General features: G+C 45.5%; 1 protein-coding gene across 3 annotated transcripts; it reads right to left on the bottom strand.

The window, feature by feature from the left end:
* Window positions 1-1,059: 1,059 nt before the first annotated feature.
* Window positions 1,060-12,004, bottom strand: FUS (FUS RNA binding protein). Of its 3 annotated transcripts, none has more exons than XM_027612025.2 (15): window positions 11,898-12,004; window positions 10,327-10,351; window positions 10,079-10,233; window positions 9,199-9,343; window positions 8,787-8,977; window positions 8,384-8,591; window positions 6,735-6,769; window positions 5,204-5,236; window positions 4,004-4,107; window positions 3,466-3,595; window positions 2,854-2,955; window positions 2,581-2,704; window positions 2,147-2,247; window positions 1,671-1,818; window positions 1,060-1,423 (listed from the first exon to the last, which is right to left on the bottom strand). In XM_027612025.2, exons 1-15 carry the CDS (start codon window positions 11,908-11,910, stop codon window positions 1,384-1,386), a joined length of 1,554 nt encoding a protein of 517 aa, XP_027467826.1. In that variant the 5' UTR covers window positions 11,911-12,004; the 3' UTR covers window positions 1,060-1,383. The 3 variants fall into 3 exon arrangements, with proteins under 3 accessions (XP_027467826.1, XP_027467828.1, XP_027467827.1); XM_027612027.2 differs by having other exon boundaries at window positions 8,811-8,977; XM_027612026.1 differs by having other exon boundaries at window positions 9,199-9,340.
* Window positions 12,005-20,044: the final 8,040 nt, after the last annotated feature.

Here is a 20,044-nt window from a genome sequence, read left to right as displayed (position 1 = left end):
TTCTGACAGCAAAATACTTTTGCTGTTGCTCTGATTTTTAGTTCTGTGTTAACTAAAATTCATGCTCTACAACTCATTGACAGGTAAAACAAGTCTTCTAAACTCAGACTTGAGAGCTGGGGGAAAAAAAAGTTTTGGGGGTCAGGAAACACATATGGTAAAGTAGAGGGGAAATAACTAAGATTTTAACTCAGTGGCCCTTACCCTTTCTCTATCTCCCAACACCCTCCTTTGAAAATGGAGGGCCATCCACCACCAATTAAGGCTCCAGCCTAAAATCTCAAAATACCAGATGTCAGCCCTGAGTCGAGGCAGGATACGAAGGTGACACACTGTCTCCTCATAGCACCTATCGACCCATGCCCACCTTCAGGAAAACGGGCGGAGGGGCGCTCACCTTGAAATAGAAGGAGCTACCTCTACCTTCCTTTCCCAGCAAACCTTCTCTTCTTACCATCAATTCATTCCCAACCCTCTTCCCTCAAACTTCGCATCCTCGTAAGACCTAAGCAAACGAAGGTTTTGGGATAGAAGTTTGCCCCCTTAAGAACAATGATTTCAGAATGAAAATGCTAAGAAATGAAAATTAAGTCCTAAGACTAGGCCTCAATCTTGGCTCTACCATTTTCTGATTCTGAGAGCCAAATAACCCATGCATTCCATCTTCTGCCTGTAAAGTGAGTGAGTGAGTGAGGCCACAGAACCTCTGCCATGAAATAGGTACACACTCCTTCCTAAAGGTCCCAAAGACCCGCTTTGGCTAGCTATGTGTGCTGGCCAATCTGAAAACTGCCCCAAAAGCCAATCTAATTTATGTGAGCCCCGCCCTTAGAGAGGTGTCAAAAGAGCCAAGAATCTTAAAGGTAAAACTGATAGAATAAAAAACTAAGACCAACATGTAAATAAACGTGGTAAAAGACAAACTCGCACATAGTTGAACATATTTGGGGCCACAGTCATGACACCACATGTTCTTCACTTACCCCATTCATACATCCAATTTTTGCCATGACAGAAAAGTTTTAATCTCTACTTTCAAAGATGCCACTTGACTTTTTCTCCCCTGGACCAAGTATCAAACACTTTATTCCAGTTCCTGCTAAGCAGGAACAAATTATTCCAGTTCCTGCTAGGCAGGATGATCTGAAAGAAAAAAACTCCCCACATTCCTGACCCAGATATCAATCCTCCAGTGGAGTGAAGAGGGGGAAGAGGAAAAAATTTAACTAAAACGATGGTTTTTAATGGGAACCAGAGGTATGGTTACAATTACATAGTCCGACACAAAAAACCCGTGGGTGATCAGGAGTTGAAAGGTTACAAAATAATGAGGGTAACACTGGGTACAAGAAGAAAAGCTGTTGCAGAACCTCAGGAGCCAAGCTAATACGGCCTCTCCCTGCGATCCTGTCTGTGCTCACCCCTGCAAAAGAGAGTATCTATTAGGTCTGAGTTGCCAACCTCTCCACCCACCCAACCCCCAAAATCTTCCCCTGCTAACCCAACCCCAGGAAAGGTCTCGTCTTCATAAGGATAGAATGTAAATGTGGATCTACAGATTCGTTCTCCAAGATAATCCTCCCACCCCTCCTTCCATACCCCACACTATGGTTATAATCTCAGGTTTCCAATCAAGCCCTCAAAATGTATTTCAATCTTAAGACTCTTACCTGGAGTCCATCTTGCCAGGGCCAAAGCCACCTCTGTCCCCACCACCCCGGCCCCCTCGGAAGCCCCCACGGTCCCCGCCTCGGCCTCGGTAGCCGCCCCGATCATAGCCTCCTCTGCCACCACGACGATCATCTCCATAGTTACCCCCTAGGGCAGAAGAAATAGGATAGGTCATATACCCCCCAAATCCCTACCTTCCCTCTAACCTCCCTGCTTAAAGTTAAAGGCTTTCTGGGGCACCTGGGTGGCTCAGTCAGTTAAAGCATCCGATTCTTGGTTTCAGTCAGGTCAGGGAGGGTTTTGAGATGGAGCCCTGCTTCGAGCTCCACACTGATCACGGACACCAAGCGTGGAGTCAGCTTGTCCCTGCCCCTTCCTCCTTCCCCCACCCCCCGCCTATAATAAATAAACAAAACATTAAAAGGGGGGGCTTTGTGGTCCCAACTCCTTTATTACCAGCTCTGTCCCTTCTTACCCATATGAGAGCCTCCCGGTCCCCCTCCTGGGCCATCTGGTTTAGGGGCCTTACATTGGTTGCATTCATTCCTCCAAGAGAAATTCATGTTCTCACATATACTGAGAAAAAAGAAAGAAAATTAGTTTGGAAGGCTGGGAGTAAACAAGACCAAGACGTAGGAGAAGATTCCAGTGACCTTAAAGGTAACAGTGAGGAAACGGGGGCCTCAGAAAGGCAAAAGAGGCTTCTCAGCAGAACCAGGAACAGAAACTACAGATTACTGAACCCAGTCAAGTACCTTTCCCACTGTAACCACCTTAATTAGGTAAGCTCTCAGCCAAATCTGTCCCCATCACAGTGTGACCTTGACCATCCGTTTAGAAAACCTCCCAACTCTGCCACTGTACCAAACAGCACACATTTAAAGGACTAAGAAAAAAAGTTTCACTCACGGATTAGGACACTTCCAGTCACCAGCTCGCTGCTGGCCGCCACCACCACCTCCTCCACTAGGGAATCCTCCCCGGCCACCGCCACCACTGCCACCACCTCCATAGCCTCCACGGCCCATGGGTCCTAGTGAAGACAGAAATATGGGTCTGCTCCCCTTACAAGTTTGCTTAGCCTAAACCTAACCTTTTCCTACACAAGCCCTTACCATCCCTCCCCCTCTCCTTACTCTACCCGTCACCTCTTTATACCGGCAGCAGCACGTAGCTGCTCACCTCCTCGCCCTCGGCCTCCACGACCATTGCCACCACCCCGATTGAAGTCTGCTCGCCGAGTAGCAAATGAGACCTTGATGGGATTCCCAGAGAATTCTTTACCTAATGCAATAAAAAAGATATAAAGAGACCTTTTATTAAGAATTGTGGATCCAAAAGCAAGTTTGGTACAATCAAGAGAAGACTCTACACCTTCCTGAAAAAGTTTGTAATCAGAAGACGTAGAAGCCAAAGACAACAGTTTACCCTTGAACATGGGCTAGAACTTACATGCATATTTTTTTCAATAGAGCACAGCATGTTAAATTTTCTTAAAAACGTCTTAACATTCAATATACAAAACACATGTTTATTGACTCATCAATAAGGCTTCCAGTCAAAAGTAGGCGAATGACTGAGTTTTGGGGAAGTCAAGTTATATGCAGATTTGTAACTGCACAGGGGTTGGGCGGCCCTAAACCCCCGTGTTGTTAAATGGTCAAGTGTATACACTAAAGTAGCAAATAAAAACTGTTGGAAAACGTAAAAGGAACCTTCAAAATGTAACCTGTTTCCCAAGGCTAGTTGCCCTATCCCACCCACCCCCACACCAGCCTCCCTCCCCATACATACCATCAAACCAGTCAATAGCTGCTTTAGCAGAAGGTGGGTCATCAAACGACACTGTTGCCTCTCCCTTCAGCTTGCCCGTTTCCCTGTCTGTGTACAGATTAATCATGGGCTGTCCTGTTTTCTTATTTGTCTGAAAAAAGCAACATGAGATAACATGAGTCCTACAAGATAGCACCACCCACATTCCACCTTCCTTCTCAAAAACCTGAGGTTTATCATAACCTTATTTCAGCTCCTCTCCTCCCAGTTACTGTTTCCTATATCTCACGTATAACTTGAATTAAAGTCATTACAATGATCTCTCACTTCAATGTTGACCAATAAAACCAAAGAATATAAAACTCAAATTCAAAAGCTTAGGACACTCCCTTCTTTATCAACTGTGCCTTTCTGTGTGAAGATGTGCTTTCCTTTAGAAAATAGCAACATCTAATGTTCTTTCCTCAACAGATTAAGCTAACCATTTTATTTTTACTAATGTACGAAATCCAAAAGCCTGCAGCACTGACACAAAAGAAAACACCATGTTCCACAGTACCTTAATGATACCAATCTGCTTGAAGTAATCAGCCACAGACTCAATTGTAACATTTTCGCCCAAGCCTTGCACGAAGATGGTGTTGTTGTCTGAATTATCCTGTTCTGCTTGAACAACAACAACAAAGTGAATTTGAAGAAAACCAGCAAAGGTAAAAACAATACTGGATAAGAAACCAATCTGATTTAAGGTCAAATGAAAGAAATCCATCTCCCTTCTATTATTTGAGTGCCTGTATGCTAGCCATTTCACAAATTTAAATTTAGTTTTACAACTATCCTTTGAAATGTGTTACTATCCAAAAGAAACCAGGGCTCAGGAGTTCATTGCCTAAGATCACATAGTAAGTACACCAGTGTGTGTCAATTTTCCCAACTGAAGACCCAAGGTAAAAAACTTTTACACTAAAACCCAACACACAACCAAGAGAGACTAAATCCTTCCCTTTATGGGTCTCTTGCGTTACTAATTTGGTCACGATCCCCGTTGTTAAAATCCACTGCTTTAAATCAGCAGTACCAGAACATGTCCACAAAGAAATATATCACCATCTCCTAGGACTTGTTAGAAATGCAGCTTATCAGAATGCTCCCAGACCTACTAAGTTGCTGGGGAAAGAAACCATTGAAGAGATTCATTTACAGATCACTGCTAATTTTAACTACACCTAAACCCCCTTCCCTTCATTTTCCTTCTTCTCTACCCTTGCTCTTTTTTTTTTTTTTTAAGATTTTATTTATTACTCTGACAGAGAAAGAGCACAAGCCAAGGGAGGCAGCACACAGAAGGCAAGGAAGAAGCAGACTCCCCGCTGAGCAGAGAGCTTGATGCTGGGCTCCATCCCGGGACCCCAGGATCATGACCTGAGCCAAAGGCAGATGCTTAACCAACTGAGCCACCCAGGTGCCCCTCTTCTTTTTTGTTTTTAAAGACCGTATTTGTTTATTTGACAGAACGCGCGCGCGCGCGCACAGATGCAAAAACGGGGAGAGAAGCAGGCTTCCCCCGGAGCAGGGAGCTCAATGCAGGGCTGACCCCAGGACCTGGAATCATGACCTGAGCAGAAGGCAGACGTTTAACAACTGAGCCACCCAGGCGCCCCTCTACCCCTACTCTTTCAGATCCCTGAAGTGTCAAAGAACAGCCAAGAAAAATCCCAATACCACATTAGCCATTCTTTCATGCCAGCTGTGGACTCACCAGAGTCATGACGTGATCCCTGGTCCCGAGGGCCTTAAGTGACATGAAAAAAAAAAAAAACAAACAAGGAAAGAGAAGCTGTTAGTCAACACGGAGAGACAAACAAGGAAAAAATTTAACACCAATCCAAACTCTTGCAAAATTATCAGGTAAGTGCTCACAGCCTCATCCAAACCCTGTCCTGGGTTGCCTGCCCAGAGAAAATCCTAGACAGGGCTGGGGAAGACACAGGCCCCTTTTCTTAAGATCTGTATGTAACTTGAGTCCCCACAGGGACAACTCCACACTTCAGAAAATTCTGCCGCCCCCAGCTCAGGCTGGGAAATGTCCTCAGCACAGACTGGGGGGGGTCAGGAGGGAGACCCATTGCAGTTAACAAAACCAACTCATCGCTTGGCCCTATTCTCTCACCCCAGAGAGAAATGGGCTCACCACCAGCAATGTGATATGCATCCATCCAGTTTCTCCAAACTTTAACACCAAAGACACTTATCCCTTGTGGAACAATTTTTAATTTCATCTTTACAAACCATTCTTAAAACCATGTTGATTCCCCAACCACATAAAAATAAAAAAACATACATAATAACTATTGTTATTTTTAAAGCATGTCCCAGGGAACAGACCAGAAATCTTATTTCCATGATGTAGCCTCTATTTTTTTTCCAGAGACCATCTTTGACCAAAGTTTATCTGAATTCACCATATATGTTGTACCCACACTCAATGACACCTAAGTCATGAACCCGAGCCTTTGGCTTTAAATGTTGAGACAAATCAAGAAACCTTTTTGTTAGTTAACCAAACCAGAAAAGTTCCAGCTTACTGGGAGACTTCTCAAATTTGCCATTTTTCCATGAATTCAGTTTGTGCTGTTAAGACCTGGTTATTTCCCATGAGCCACACATGCTCCCAACCTTTCTTGTAGTAGTCCACACCTTCCTTCCCAGAGCTAGTTTCTATTTGCCCATCTGAGTTGAGTTTAAGTACATAGACGTAGAATTGCATTGACACCATTCAGCATTTAATATATAAATATATACCAACTTCACCATCCTCAGGGCAGGGCAGCATTTCACATCCCCCTTCCAGAATTAAAACATTTGGAGGTTGTTACACACACACACACACACACACACACACACACACACACACACGCCTTGGACACAGTGATCAAAAGGATCCTAAAGCCAAGTTGGCACCACGTGTTCCAGCACACACTCTCCAGTTTCTCATAATGGTGGGTCACTAAGTGCCAGGGGTGGCAACACTCCTGTCAGAGGCCTACTAAACTCCTCTTATTAACCTGGGTCAAACCAATTTGGCACCAGACGACTGCTGAGTCTTACCCCGCCTGCCTCCAGGTTAGCACACATCTGGCAGCAGGTGGAATTCTACCCCACCCCTTTCTGGAGGTGGTTCTGGACACTTCAAAACCTTTGACACTTAAAACACGCTAAGACATCTGCAAATGAACAATCAGACAAAGCATTGCTGGGAGTTGGGAATTTTGGAAACTCTGTTCACTTACCACCAAATTTATTGAAGCCACCACGGTCACTTCCGCTGGAGAAGACAAGTTAGAAGAAAGGACATGAAGCTTCCAACGGCTACAAAAGGGCGTTTTTTGATTTTGTTTAACATTCCCCAAACATGGGTAGGTGTTTTGGGAAAAAGATACAAGTGACTACTAAAATACATTCCCCTTCCTGACCACCCCTTGTCTGACCTTTGAGCGTGTCACACACACGTGTGCAATTTCTCAGACACAGTTTTTAAGGATTTTGCTTTTAAGAGGTTATATATCTATTTCCTCTGGAAAAAAAAATGACCCATTTTCCTTGGTCGTTCTTCCGATGTAGCAGGTGTTTTTTCCTCTTGTTGCGAGTGGTTGACAACCCAGTAGTTGGTTTAAAAACCCTACCCCCAATTCACCCAGAAGACATTTCACACCAGGCTGGGGTAGCCCTGAACACACTTTTGTGATTTTTGCTTTGAAAGCAGCAAGCAGACCCAACCCCATTCCATAAAAAGTCAAAACCAAAGGCAATTTCCCCTTAAAGCAAGACAAACTTAGCTAAGCCCTATCCTAACTACTGAGCTGTTTTTGATCTCCCCCCACCCCCGGGGTCACCCCTTCTACACTGCGAGAAGAGCGGAGTATTTTGCAATGTCACCTTTCATACCTGTGGCACATAAAATGCAGAGCAAGTTAACAGTCACATAACAGTTGTTTTTCTTTTTAAAGTTTTGCATTAAACACACGCACACAACAGAGTTTTCCTTATTTTTGTGCAGTTTTTGAGATTGCCCCCACCCACCTCTGAATACTTACCATACACAAACTCTCATTTAAAAAACCTACTTTTTCCAAAAAAGGAGTAACACACTGACATTCCTCCCCTTTCCAAAGGGAGACAGAGGAGGGTCCTTCAAATCATATTTACCAACAGATTTGACCAATGCTTTAACATCAAATCTAAGGTTTTACTTCAAATCAACTACAGCGGGAAGGGGAAGAAAGAGAAGGTCCAGCTGGACAAGTAACCAGGGGAGGGGGACAGTGGAGCAAATAGATCGGATACCACTGTCAAGCATATTTTGTCCAAAAGGTCTGCACACTTCAGACAGCCCCATAAACCAAGTCACACACAAAATCATTACTGCCAGTCAAATTACTGCAAATCAAGCTCATGGATTCAAATGACTACAGAATACGGGAAGAGTAGCCAACTCCTGGAAGCTGAAGTCATCAGGTTAAGCATTAACAACTCCTTTAGAGGACACATGGGAAGACATGTAACAAGTTTCCCTATTACCAGGAGTGGGATCATCGGTTTTCCTTGCACAGAAAGAAAACTTTACTTCCACGTTTCTTGCCTAGGATATCAATGACTCCCAATCCATATACACCTATGTATTTTTTTCCTTTTTCTTTGGAAATACAAGTGTCAGTACTCAAATCTCTATTCAGAGGTCAATAGAGGTGTGGGTGAGAGTTCAGGCTCCCAAATTCTCACAAAAAAAAAAAAATGGGGATGTACAAAGAAACCATCAATACCCCCAACTCCAAGCCCTCCTAGAACTAACCATGCACTAAGAAACTGAGCTTCAAAGGAGATTCATGCAACCCTCCACACTCCCCACTGATGTTACTCCCTAGCTCACAAGAACACCTACCCCATGCCGCCTCTGCCTCCACGGCCACCTCCACGACCTCTGGGTTCATAGCCACCGCTGCTGCGGTTGTAACCACCGCCACCGCCCCGGCCGCGGCCCCCACGGTCCTGCTGGCCTCCCCCGTAGCCACCGCCTCCACCACTCTGGTCCTGATTGCCATAACCGCCGCCACCACCACTCATGGAGGACTGATCTTGGCCATAGTTACCTGTAAGAAAAGGAATTTTTTAAAGAAAAAACGCACACGGCATTAAACAGTGCCAAAAGATAAAAGACAATGAAAATAAAGACAGCTAAGAAACAAGAAAGCAAAATTTTTAAGAACCTTTTAGGGCAAGAGGCCAAGCAGTGTATATAAACCTCTACAGAAAATAGGGATGAGACAAAGCTGAAGACCCCTCACCTCCACCACCCCCTCCGCCACCACCTCCACTGCTACTGTTGTACTGGTTCTGCTGTCCATAGCCTTGAGGGGGATTATAGGAGCTTTGCTGCTGTCCATAGCCTGGCTGCTGTCCACTATAGGTAGACTGCTGGCCATAGCCCCCACTCTGGGGCTGCCCGTAGCCGCTGCTCTGAGAACCACTACCGTAACTAAGGAAAAAGAAAAAAAAAAAAAAACAGAATCATAATGCCAGCATGTCTAAAACTTCGTGTTTGGCACATTCCATTCTCTGTACCCAACCCCCATTTCAAAGACTCCTCCCCCCTCCCTCCACCATTACTCCTAATTGTTCCTGTTGCTGAGCACATCATTCCTTATCAAATTTCAGCCCTAACCATATTCCAGGCCTCCCTCCCCCAAAACTCCTTACCTTCCCGAAGTGCTGCTAGGAGCTGGCTGCTGGCCATAGCCAGGATAAGAGGACTGTTGCCCATAAGATGACTGAGAACTCTGGCTACTGCCATAGCCACCGGTTGAGCCATATCCCTGGGGACCTGACTGAGTGCCATAGCCTGCTAGAAAGAAAAGAAAAGAAATCCCAAAGACTATGAAAAAAAAAAAAAAAAGGCAGAGAACAGGTTGAAGAAAACATTATGTGCTACCTAACGCTACCCGTACTTCAAAAGTCAAAGCTGCTTGGAAATCTTTTAAATCTTGGTCAAAGATGCCCTTCCCCTTCCAGCCTAAGGCTAATAATCTAACTTCTACCAACTTCGGAGTGCCAGTCGCATCCCACCTATCCCAAAGCCAGTCTCCAGGACTACTACGAATCCTAACTCATAACCCAGGAGAGTCTTGTTCATTAACAGCATTTTAACCTGCTCACAGATGTGTAATACAAGTAAGACAACCCACATTATTTACATATCAGGATCTCAGGGCAAATTCCACCCCTTGTGTATCATCATGATATACACAAACATCTTAAAGCAAATCATCCCCTCCCTGTATGAGAAGTCTAAAACTCGCCCTTTACGGAATACTCCCCCCCCACATTTCATTGTCATGCTGAGGGGAAATGGAGAAAAGGAGAGCATGAACAGAAAGGTAGAAAGTCAAAAATAAAAAGAACCAGAATTACAAGCCAATTAAGTATTTGTTTGAAAAGATTCACACTCCACAAAGTTTTAAGGATTACAGACTAATTAAAGGAAAAGACTGTTTCAACATTTCACCACGGTTTAAGATTAAGAAAAGCTACATTCAAAAAGAGCAGGAAGAGGCGGGGTAACCCAGTAAAAGAGACTCACTGTTCTGGGTCTGTCCGTAAGAAGAACCATAGCTGCTCTGGCCATAGCCTGAAGTGTCTGCTGACTGGCCATAACCACTGTAACTCTGCTGTCCATAGGGCTGACTGCTCTGCTGGGAATAGCCCTGCCCAGGCTGGGTGGGGTAGGCCCCATAGCTGGGAAAAAAAAAAAAACAGTGCAATCAGGAAAAGATACCTTAGCCACCCCTTACCACTCTACAAACTAGAAGCCATGAAATGACAACTCACCTTTGGGTTGCTTGTTGGGTATAGTCTGCAAAAGAAAATACAATTACATTACCTTCAGTCATCCCTGAGAGTAGAATAGAAGTAAATTTCTTAACTCAGGCCCTGGGGCCTCCAGATAATATCAACTATGTTGCAACAAAGGCAAAAATTCCCTTGTGAGAGGAAGGAGAAGCTGGCAAGTCACAATCGAGTTTTCTTACAGTGAAATAAAAACCGAACTTCTACAAACACCCGATTTTTACTATTGGAAAAAAAACACTGGAATCTTGGTGGGAAAACTACATTTTCTGCAAATTCAACTGATGTCAGGAACTGCACCAATCTACACATTTACCCACTCTGTAGAAAGGTATCACCAACAGTCAAGCTAATGTCACAAACTTACTTAAGTGGGACATTTTAATGCAAGCTGGAGGCAGCAATGATGGGGATGTGGCCCCCAATCTCTCAACCAAGGCCCGAAGAACAGGTGCGTCTCAAATGAGGGCATTCTTCACCCCTTGCCCCATCTTGGAGAATGGCAAAATGGGCTTTTAGTGCAAAGCCAGGTAACCAAGAGAACTCTCTGAACCCAAATGACAGGGATCATCAGAGAGTTCGCCTTGGGGAGGCCAATCAACTGGTACTCAAGTCCCGAGCCCCGTGGCTCTAAATGATTCCGTTTTCTCATCTACCTTGCCTTCCCCGAGGCTGTGGGGAGTGTTGGCAAAACAAAGATAGCGAAAGCGCTTTTACATCGCCCCACTGAAGGAGCACCAGTCAGATCAACTCATCTCCTCAGGACAGGAAACGAGGCGCTTCCCCCGCAGGAAAAGGGCAAAGGACCGGGAGAGGGTGTGGCCTCGGGTGGCCGATCCTTTCGGTTCCCACCTCAGAAAGCGGAAATTTAGGCGGGAAAACCCTCGGGCCCGGTCCCAAGTCCGTTAGACGACCCCTTAGGGCCTCCCCCAAACCGTTAAGCGGGCGCACGGCCCCGATCCCGAGCCTCCGCCCCCGGCCGCGTGGCAACCGAGGCGGGAACCAGGCTGTCCCGCCCCTTCCCGAGGGACCCCGGGGGCGAGGCCCACACCGGACGCGCGCAGCGGAGTCTCCAGCGGAGGGTATCGCGACAAAAAACAGGGCTAACACGAGGCGGGAGGGGGTTCGCGCCGCGAGAAAGGGGGGAGGGGCCAACAGAGCGCGTGCGCGCACCGAGTGCCCGGATGCAGCACTGCGACAAAGCGGGCCCGAGCTCGCGGCCAGGAACGAGGGGAAAAAAAGCCTTCGGGATCGAGCATTTCCATCTGTGTCTCACGTTTCAAATCACCAAGAAGCGTCCCTCTTAAATCTCATCTCAAGTAAAGGGACTGCGAAGGCAAGATCCCCCTACCCGGCGAAAGGCGCCAGAGGAGCGAAACAAAATGGCGACATGCGCCTCCCTCCTTCCACCCCTCTCGCTGCTTCCCGCCACAGTGGTGCGAGAAGACCCTACACGCGATCACCGCCCAGCTCCCACCGAAAAACAAAAGCCCAGCTGGGAGGGAGCGAAGCCCCAGGCCGGCACGCCAACGCCGCCTCGCGCCCTTACATACCGTTTGAGGCCATGTCCGCGCACGCGCGCACAGGCCGACAAGCAACAAGATTCCAACACCACGGAGCACCGACGCCTCGAGGACTGAGCAGCCCCGCCTCCTGCGTCGAGGTTTATGTACGCCTCCCCGCCTACGCACCGCGGAGGAACGCACCAAATGTGGAAAGGAGAGGGGGGGAGCATGGCCGGACTCCTACAACTCTTCAGGGATTATAGAGGATCCTAACAGACAGAGGGGAAGCATATTAACTAATAACCTTCTAAGTAACATGTGTAATCCTATTTTTTTTGGCAAAGCACTCTGACTCGCCCTGCAGGACTAGCCCACGATTCACCTCCACCGCTATAAAGGTATGGTACAGTCTGATTACCCTCTGGGGGCGGAGCGAGGGGCCCAGGGCGTCTGCGGACGCAACTCTAGTCAAAGCCGGGAGTCGCAGGGCGGGAACCGAAATCTTTCTGGCTGGCCCCTTTCACTGGGCCCCACTTTCACTCAGGATGGCAAGCCCCTGCGCTCCACTGCCCTTCTACTGCACCAGACGCTTGGTCCCTCCGGCTCCAACCTCCCTCTCTGGCTGGAACGTTCCTCCCCCGACAGCACAAACCCCGCGTCTTGGTTTCCACTTCGTCGGCTTTCGGGGCTGCGTTTCCTTGGTCCCTACCAGGATTTGTGGATTGTGAGGGTTGACCTAAAAGAAGACCTGGAGTTTAGCCCCGACCCCTGGGTCCTAATCTGGTCCAGCACTGATCGCCCACCAAGCCCTCTCGGCTTTGCTTTTGACTAGCGGTGGGCCTGGAAAACCCAGGCTCTCTGAACCTCAGAGAGGGTTGAGATTAGATTAGGGGGTCTCCTTACTCCTTTTACTGATAAAGAGCTTTTTATTTTCCTAAAGCCCTACCAAGGAATCAGTGTGGAGATCCACTAATGACTGATATTTATAGAGAGTTTAAGTGGTTTCAAAATGTACAATCAGGGGAGCCTGGCTGGCTCAGTCAGTGGAGCGTGTGACTTGATGTCCGGGTTATGAGTTCCAGCCCCATGTTGGGTGTAGAGATTACTAAAAAATAAAATCTTTAGGGGCACCTGGGTGGCTTAGTGGTGAAGCATTGGACTCTTGGTTTCCACTCAGGTGGTGAGATAGAGCCCCGCATTTTCTCCTCACTCAGCCAGAGTCAGATTGAGATTCCCTCTCCCTCTGCCCCTCTCCCCTGTTTGTGTGCCTGCTCATGTGCTCTCTCTCTCTCAAATAAATGAATAAAATCTTTAAAAAAAGGGGATAGGGCGCCTGGGTGGCTCAGTTGATTAAGCGACTACCTTCGGCTCAGGTCATGATCCTGGAGTCCCGGGATCGAGTCCCGCATCGGGCTCCCTGCTCAGCAGGGAGTCTGCTTCTCCCTCTGACCCTCTTCCCTCTCATGCTTCCTATCTCGCATTCTCTCTCTCTCTCTCAAATAAATAAATAAAATCTTTAAAAAAAAAAAAAAAAAACACTTTCTAAAAAAAAAAATAAATAAAAAAAAAATAAAAAATAAAAAATAAAAAAAGGGGATAATTGCTCTCCCTTCACCATCTTGTGAAGAAAGTAAAGGTATCTCCATTTTATAGACAAGAAACATGAGACTAAGGCCAAGTGCGATCCAGATTGTAGAGTGGCTGAGGGTTTGACCTGATTCCAGTCCAGGTCTGTGTGGCTGCAAAACACTGTTTTTGTTGGTTACATGAACGCTTTGCAGTGTTCTGAAGCCTGTTCACTCCCTGTGAGAACAAGGACAAAAAATGAAATTCAAATTTAACTTGCAACTTGCGTTCTAATCAGCCTGGCCTAGAGAAGGAAATTTTAAAGTATTAAATAAGACAAATGAAGTTATTCCTGCTACACCTGCCATGCAGATTTTCCTTCTCAAATTACCTTTGACCTGGGTTCCAGAAATTCTTTTGTAGGTTTGACACTTTTTCCTAGAGAAACGATTGAGGACTATGCCCTAGGCCTGCCCGCAAACTTCTACTAAAATTCCTGATTTAGGCCCTGTTGGTTCTTGAACACTTTGTCACCTACCCGATTGGAAGGACAGTGTGACTCTGGAGTAAGACGGAAGTCCATGACTCATTCATTCATTCATTCAACAAATATTTACTGAGTACCTACAGTGTTCCAGACCCTGTTCTGGGCACTGAAGATACATTGGTGTACAAAATAAGCAATTTAGTGATGTGACTAATATTTAATAATGATAATTTCATGTATATTTTATATATATATAACATATTTATAATAGTGTAATACTATGACAAGGCTTACTAAGTATCAAACACTGTTCTGAATGCTTTGAGTATAGTTTAATCTTACTTTTCACAATAAAAGGTTGATGTGAGGATTACATTCTACAGATGAGCGAATAGACACAGAAGGGTCCAAAGCTATGCCCAGAGCTATACAAAAGGTAGCAGAGCCAGGTTCCCACCTAGCTCACAGTTCCTGCTCTTTAACTTCTATGCTTCAGCAAACATGGCTCAAGCACTGCATAATATGTACGAAGCCTGGGGCAGACCTGGAGAGAGAAGGATGAAAAAGATCCAGTCCCTGAACCCCAGGACATTATAGCCAGCCGGTGTGTGTGTGTGTGTGTGTGTGTGTGTGTGTGTGTGTGTGTGTGTGTGTGTGTGTGTTTAAGCATAAAATATCTGGAAGAAAAGAAAAACTAGTGACTGTTTATTTCTGGGGAAAGAATCTGAGAAACTTGGGGTCAAGTGCATGAAGGAAACTCACTTTTCCTTGGATCCTCTTTTATATTTTAATTTCTTACTATGAATGTATATTGACCAATTCAAAAAAGAAATTGACTCTTACAGAACAGTACGGCAAAGGTGGAAAAAGGATGTTACAGGGTGGGACCACCAGGTGGGAGGCGTGATTAGTTTTGCAGTGAGTAGAATGTGATGGATCAGCCTTCCCTGAGGGGATGACATTTCAGCTGGGAGTTTACCAGCTGAAAAAGGATTTGTCAGCCCAAGACCAGCAAGAACAGAAGGAGGGAGGAGACAGCTTGACGGAGTTCTTGTCCTGGCCTTGCACTTTGGCTGGGTCCCTGTCTACAAGGCTCAGAAGGGAGAGCTGAATATGTCCCTCTTCTCAGGAGTGTTTACTGAGCCTGAGGAACAGTGTGGAGGGATGGTGTTCTGGCATTAGGCCAGACCTGGGCCACTTCCAGCCTGCAGTGCTAAGTAGAGAAAGGCACCCCTTCCTCCAGGCCAGTGCAGCCAATTCAGAGCTCAAGGTTTGGGGAAAGGAGCAGCAGCGGAACTTCTTTCTTCATTTTTTTTTTATTTTTTTAAAGATTTTATTTATTTGACAGATAGAGAGCACAAGTACACAGAGTGGCAGGCAGAGGGAGAGGGAGAAGCAGGCTCTCCACTGAGCAGAGAGCCGGACATGGGGCTCAATCCCAGGACCCCAGGATCATGACCTGAGCCGAAGGCAGCCGCTTAACCAACTGAGCCACCCAGGCGCCCCTCTTTCTTCATTTTTTTTAAATTTTTTTCTCTTTTTTGTAAGTAACCTCTACTCCCAACCTGGGGTTCGATACAGTGAGAGAGGGAACACAAGCAGGGGGAGTGGGAGAGGGAGAAGCAGGCTTCCTGCTGAGCAGGGAGCCCGATGTGGGGCTCAATCCCAGGACCCTGGGATCTGACCTGAGCTGAAGGCAGACGCTTAACAACTGAGCCACCCAGGCGCCCCTCCATTAGCTATTCTGTAGGACAAAACCCACACTATCCTAAGCAGAGGCCTCGAGGCATGAAAAGACTCTGTTACTTCATATCACTCAAAACAGGAATAGAAGAAGGTGACCTCGTAGATCAATTGTAAATATCAAATGATATTTCCATTTGCAAATCATCTGTACTTGGCTTGGAACATAGTAGGTGTGAATAAATGTCCCTTTCTCTGTCACCCATCCTTCAAGATACATGGCTTCAAGGAAGAAATAACTGCTTTATTATTTCCTTGGGCAGGATAGGAAGTGCCCCTATGGGCCCGCACCCCACCCGGCTCAGGTTTCGTGTCTCTAGGAGAGGCTGTCACAGTAAAGAGAACTGGGAAAGTAAATACTGGGCAGATAATTGGGTGGCCCTAAGAGAAGAGCCGCTTGCGCCAGCTGGTAAAGGGCCGCACAGGTCACTGGGTCAGAGCAGGAAGGGCAAGGCCTCCCAGGAGGCAGAGCCAGGAAACTGAACAGGCACCGGGTGAGGAGTCTGGGGACAGTGGGAAATCGTCCCATCATTGTGCCACAATTACTTCCAAATGGGTTAGATGTGCCGGGGGAACAAATTGGGCATCCCAGAATTCTGGTACCTGGTTCATGAAAAATGGGACACAAAAGGCTCTGGTGGTATTCCGGCATCATCGCCTTTCTCAAGGACCCAGGACCCTAGAGTTTCCAGCTCTAAAGACAAAGGAGAAGGAAGAATGGCCAAGAAAGAGCAGCAGTATAGGGGCTTCCTGACAAATATGCAAAAGAATCTGACAAAACTCGTTTATGCTTGACTTGTTCATGCAAAGATTTGAACCCTCACATGCCAAAAATATATGTATTTCAGATTCATTTGCTTATTTTGACAAGAAGATACAAGTAAAACTATTAAGAAGAGTTCTGACTTTCTCTGTGGGGCAACTAAAAGGAAAACTACAAATATGAAAACCTTTTTTTGAATGGCTGTCTCAAGGGAACTATCTAGAGCAGTATGATCCACCTATGTACTTTAAATTTTCTAGGAGTGACATTTTATTTATTTTGTTTTGAAGATTTTATTTATTTATTTATTTATTTATTTATTTATTTATTTATTTATTTATTTAGAGAGCATGTGAGATCGGAGGCCAGGGGCGGGGGACAGAGGAAGAGGGCCAAGCAGACTCTGCGCTGAGTGCAGAGCCCGACTCAGGAGCTTGATCCCACGCACCCCTAGGAGTGACATAAAAAAAAAAAAGTAAAACAAATCAGGGCACCTGGGTGGCTCAGTCAGTTAAGTGTCTGCCTTTGGCTCAGGTTATGATCCCAAGGTCCTGGGATCGAGTCCCGCATTGGGCTCCCTGCTCGGCAAGGAGCCTGCTTCTCCCTCTACCTCTGCCCCTCCCCCTCCTTGTGCCCTCTCTCTTTCTCAAATAAATAAAAAATCTTAAAAAAAAAATCAGGGCGCCTGGGTGGCTCAGTCGGTTAAGCGGCTGCCTTCGGCTCAGGTCATGATCCCAGGGTCCTGGGATCGAGCCCCACATCGGGCTCCCTGCTCCGCGGGAAGCCTGCTTCTCCCTCTCCCACTCCCCCTGCTTGTGTTCCTGCTCTCGCTGTGTCTCTCTGTCAAATAAATAAATAATATCTTTAAAAAAAAAAAATCAGTGAGATAGTTTACATTATTTTTTTTCCCTACTAAGTCCTTGAAATCAGGGGGGGCCACCAAGATGAGCCTGAAAAGGCTACACACACCAAAAAGGCACAAATACACGCACGTGCCTAGAAGGACGTCCCTGATCATTTCCACAAACGGCTTTTTCTGTTTCCCACTAAACAGTTGTTTTTCCAATGGTGGTGGTGATGTTGTTTTTAAGAATTTTGGAAAAAAATTTAAAAAATAAAAAAGAATTTTGTCCTAAGGCGCCTACCTTTTAGCTGATTAGAAACCAGAGAATTTAGCAACTCCTTTCTTTAGTGAAAGCTTCATATGAGATAACTTAGGAAAATTTTGTCTGAAAAAATAAGTCTGATAAACATGGCATAATAAACTGGAAATTTTGCTTCTCGTTTCAGACATTTTCTTACCTGATGGTCTTTTCTGAAATAAGAAGACATTTTTATGGGTAAATTTGGCCTTAGTGATTTTTAGCAGAAGATGTGTTTCTTCTCTGTGGTAGGAGAAAAAAGATATTATCCCGAAAACCTAACCACCACTGAGTGTAAATTTGGAGACACAGGCATGGTTTGTTTTAGTCCACAGAGAAAAATAACATAACCCTGCTCGGTGTAATTATTATTTGCTACTTTTCTATGACAATAGGCAAAACCCTCTGGAGCAGTACCAAAATAGTGTAGAAATTTGCTGATAATCATATCAAAATGCACCCAAATGTAGGGGAGTTACAGGTTTGTAATTCACCAGAGTTTTCATATTTCAGAGCCTCCTCCTATGGTCCAAGTCATGTAGTATTTACATTGAAATGGTTCAAGTAAACTCCCTGGGTGAGAGTCTTCCTGAAAAATCTTGAATTAGTTTCCAGAACTGTTAATCAGTGGTGTTACCTAAGGAATGTAATAAACATTTGAATACACCCAAGTACCGGAGAGCAATTGGAATTTATCAGAAAAACCTCAGGACGATCTAGGATACCTACACCCAACGTGGGGCTCAAACTCACGACCCAGAGATCAAGAGTCACATGCTCTACTGTCTGAACCAGCCAAGCGCCCCAAAGATACCTTTGTTCCAGCTTTGGTCTAAGCTATTTAATTATTACCAAAAGCAAATAGATGTACAGGACCTGCTTTACCTAGTAATTCCTCAATAATTCAGACTTTTACTTTACCTTTTTTTTTTTTAAGATTTTATTTATTTATTTTATTTGAGAGAGTGCGAGGGCCAGAAGGAGAGAGAATCTCAAGCAGACTGCACTGAGCACAGAGCCCAGGATGGGGCTTGATCCCACAACCCCGAGATTATGAACTGAGCCAAAACCAAGAGTCAGACGCTTAACCAACTGAGCCACCTAGGTGCCACTTACTTTACCTTCTAAACTGTCTGAGTAATAAAACCTTTAATCTTTAATCTCTGTACTGGGGGAACCCAGGGCAAATGGGCACAGGCCTAAAGACAAAACATGTTTTGATATTGAACAGAGGAAGAGGGACATAGAGATGGAAAAATAAAACACAAGGATGTAAGCTTTTCCCCCTTAATGTAGGGAAAGGAACAACAAGGAAACTTCCTGTAACAGAGAGGGCCTATGATTTTATAAATCAAATAATATAAAATTAGGTTCAGGGGCGCCTGGGTGGCTCAGTCGATCAAGCGTCTACTTTCGGATCAGGTCATGATCCTGGGGTCCTGGGATCCAGCCCCACATGGAGCTTCCTGCTCAGTGGGGAGTCTGCTTCTCCCTCTGCCTCTGCCCCTCCCCCTGCTCATGCTTTCTCTCTTGCTGTCTCAAATAAATAAACAAAATCTTTAATTAAAAAAAAAATTAGGTTCCAACAGCGTGGATTCCAGCTGGCATGCGGGGGACCTCATGGCCGGAAGTGTTGGATGGGCCCGTGGGAGCACCACCGGGACCTGTGCGCCACAGAGGCTGTTTCAGGATGCACAGGCCGCAGGGACCATTGCACGTGCTTCAGCAGATGTGCTGGCCAGCTACTCTGTTTATAAATTATGTTAGTACTTCAGAAGCCCGAAGTGGAATGGGCAAAGATGCTCTCCTATGGATAAAATACAAAGCTCTGGATAGCACAGTAATTTAAAGATACACTTTTGTGTGGTAAGACATGTCCTAAAACAAATATTTTGGGGAGATGTATACATGTATGAAAAGAAAGTAGGGAAAGGAAGAAAGAAGAAAGTAACCCCAAGAAGCTTTTCTTTAGGTAGGTTATGGCTATTTACAGTTACCATATTAGAAATTGATAAATTTTTAATTATCATTACAGGTTATGTAGTCTCTGGAAAACTCCAGAGAGTGAAAAAGGCAAATGACCTCTTTGTATTATTATGAAAATAGTTTTGATCTTACAGCCCCTCTAGAAGGGTTTGGGAACCCAGAGAGGTCCCTGGACCTCACTTTGAGAACTGCTGAGCTAGATTATTATGCTCTAGTAATAGACGACCCCAAAATCTCAGTAGTTTAACACACATGAGTTTACTTGCTTATGCTTCATGTCCCCCAAGAGCTCTGCTCTGCGTCATCCTCAGAATGGGGCCAAACTAGAACGTTGCTTGTTATTGGAGTGAGGTGGGGGGAAGCAAGTGCCAGAGGTCTCAGAATTAAAGCTCTGGTCCAGTAGTTGTACATTCATTTCCATTCACAATTCATTGGCCAGTACTAGTCACATGGCTCTCCTCAACCACAAGGCAGGGGGCCAGGAAGTACAATCCTGCCCTGTGAAAAT

The sequence above is a fragment of the Zalophus californianus genome, chromosome 10 (genome assembly GCF_009762305.2).
Source record: "Zalophus californianus isolate mZalCal1 chromosome 10, mZalCal1.pri.v2, whole genome shotgun sequence".
Lineage (NCBI taxonomy): Eukaryota > Metazoa > Chordata > Mammalia > Carnivora > Otariidae > Zalophus > Zalophus californianus.
Note: the sequence above shows the minus strand (reverse complement) of the source record. Positions and strands in the feature narration are given on the sequence as shown.

What these genes read in the sequence shown, in the direction of transcription:
- FUS (XM_027612025.2), bottom strand. An exon ending in TTACGGACAGACCCAGAACA is followed by an intron (nt 9,344 to 10,078) that starts GTGAGTCTCTTT and finishes TTTTCTTTCTAG; the next exon opens with CAGGCTATGGCACTCAGTCA. An exon ending in AGCTATTGACTGGTTTGATG is followed by an intron (nt 2,956 to 3,465) that starts GTATGTATGGGG and finishes TTATTGCATTAG; the next exon opens with GTAAAGAATTCTCTGGGAAT.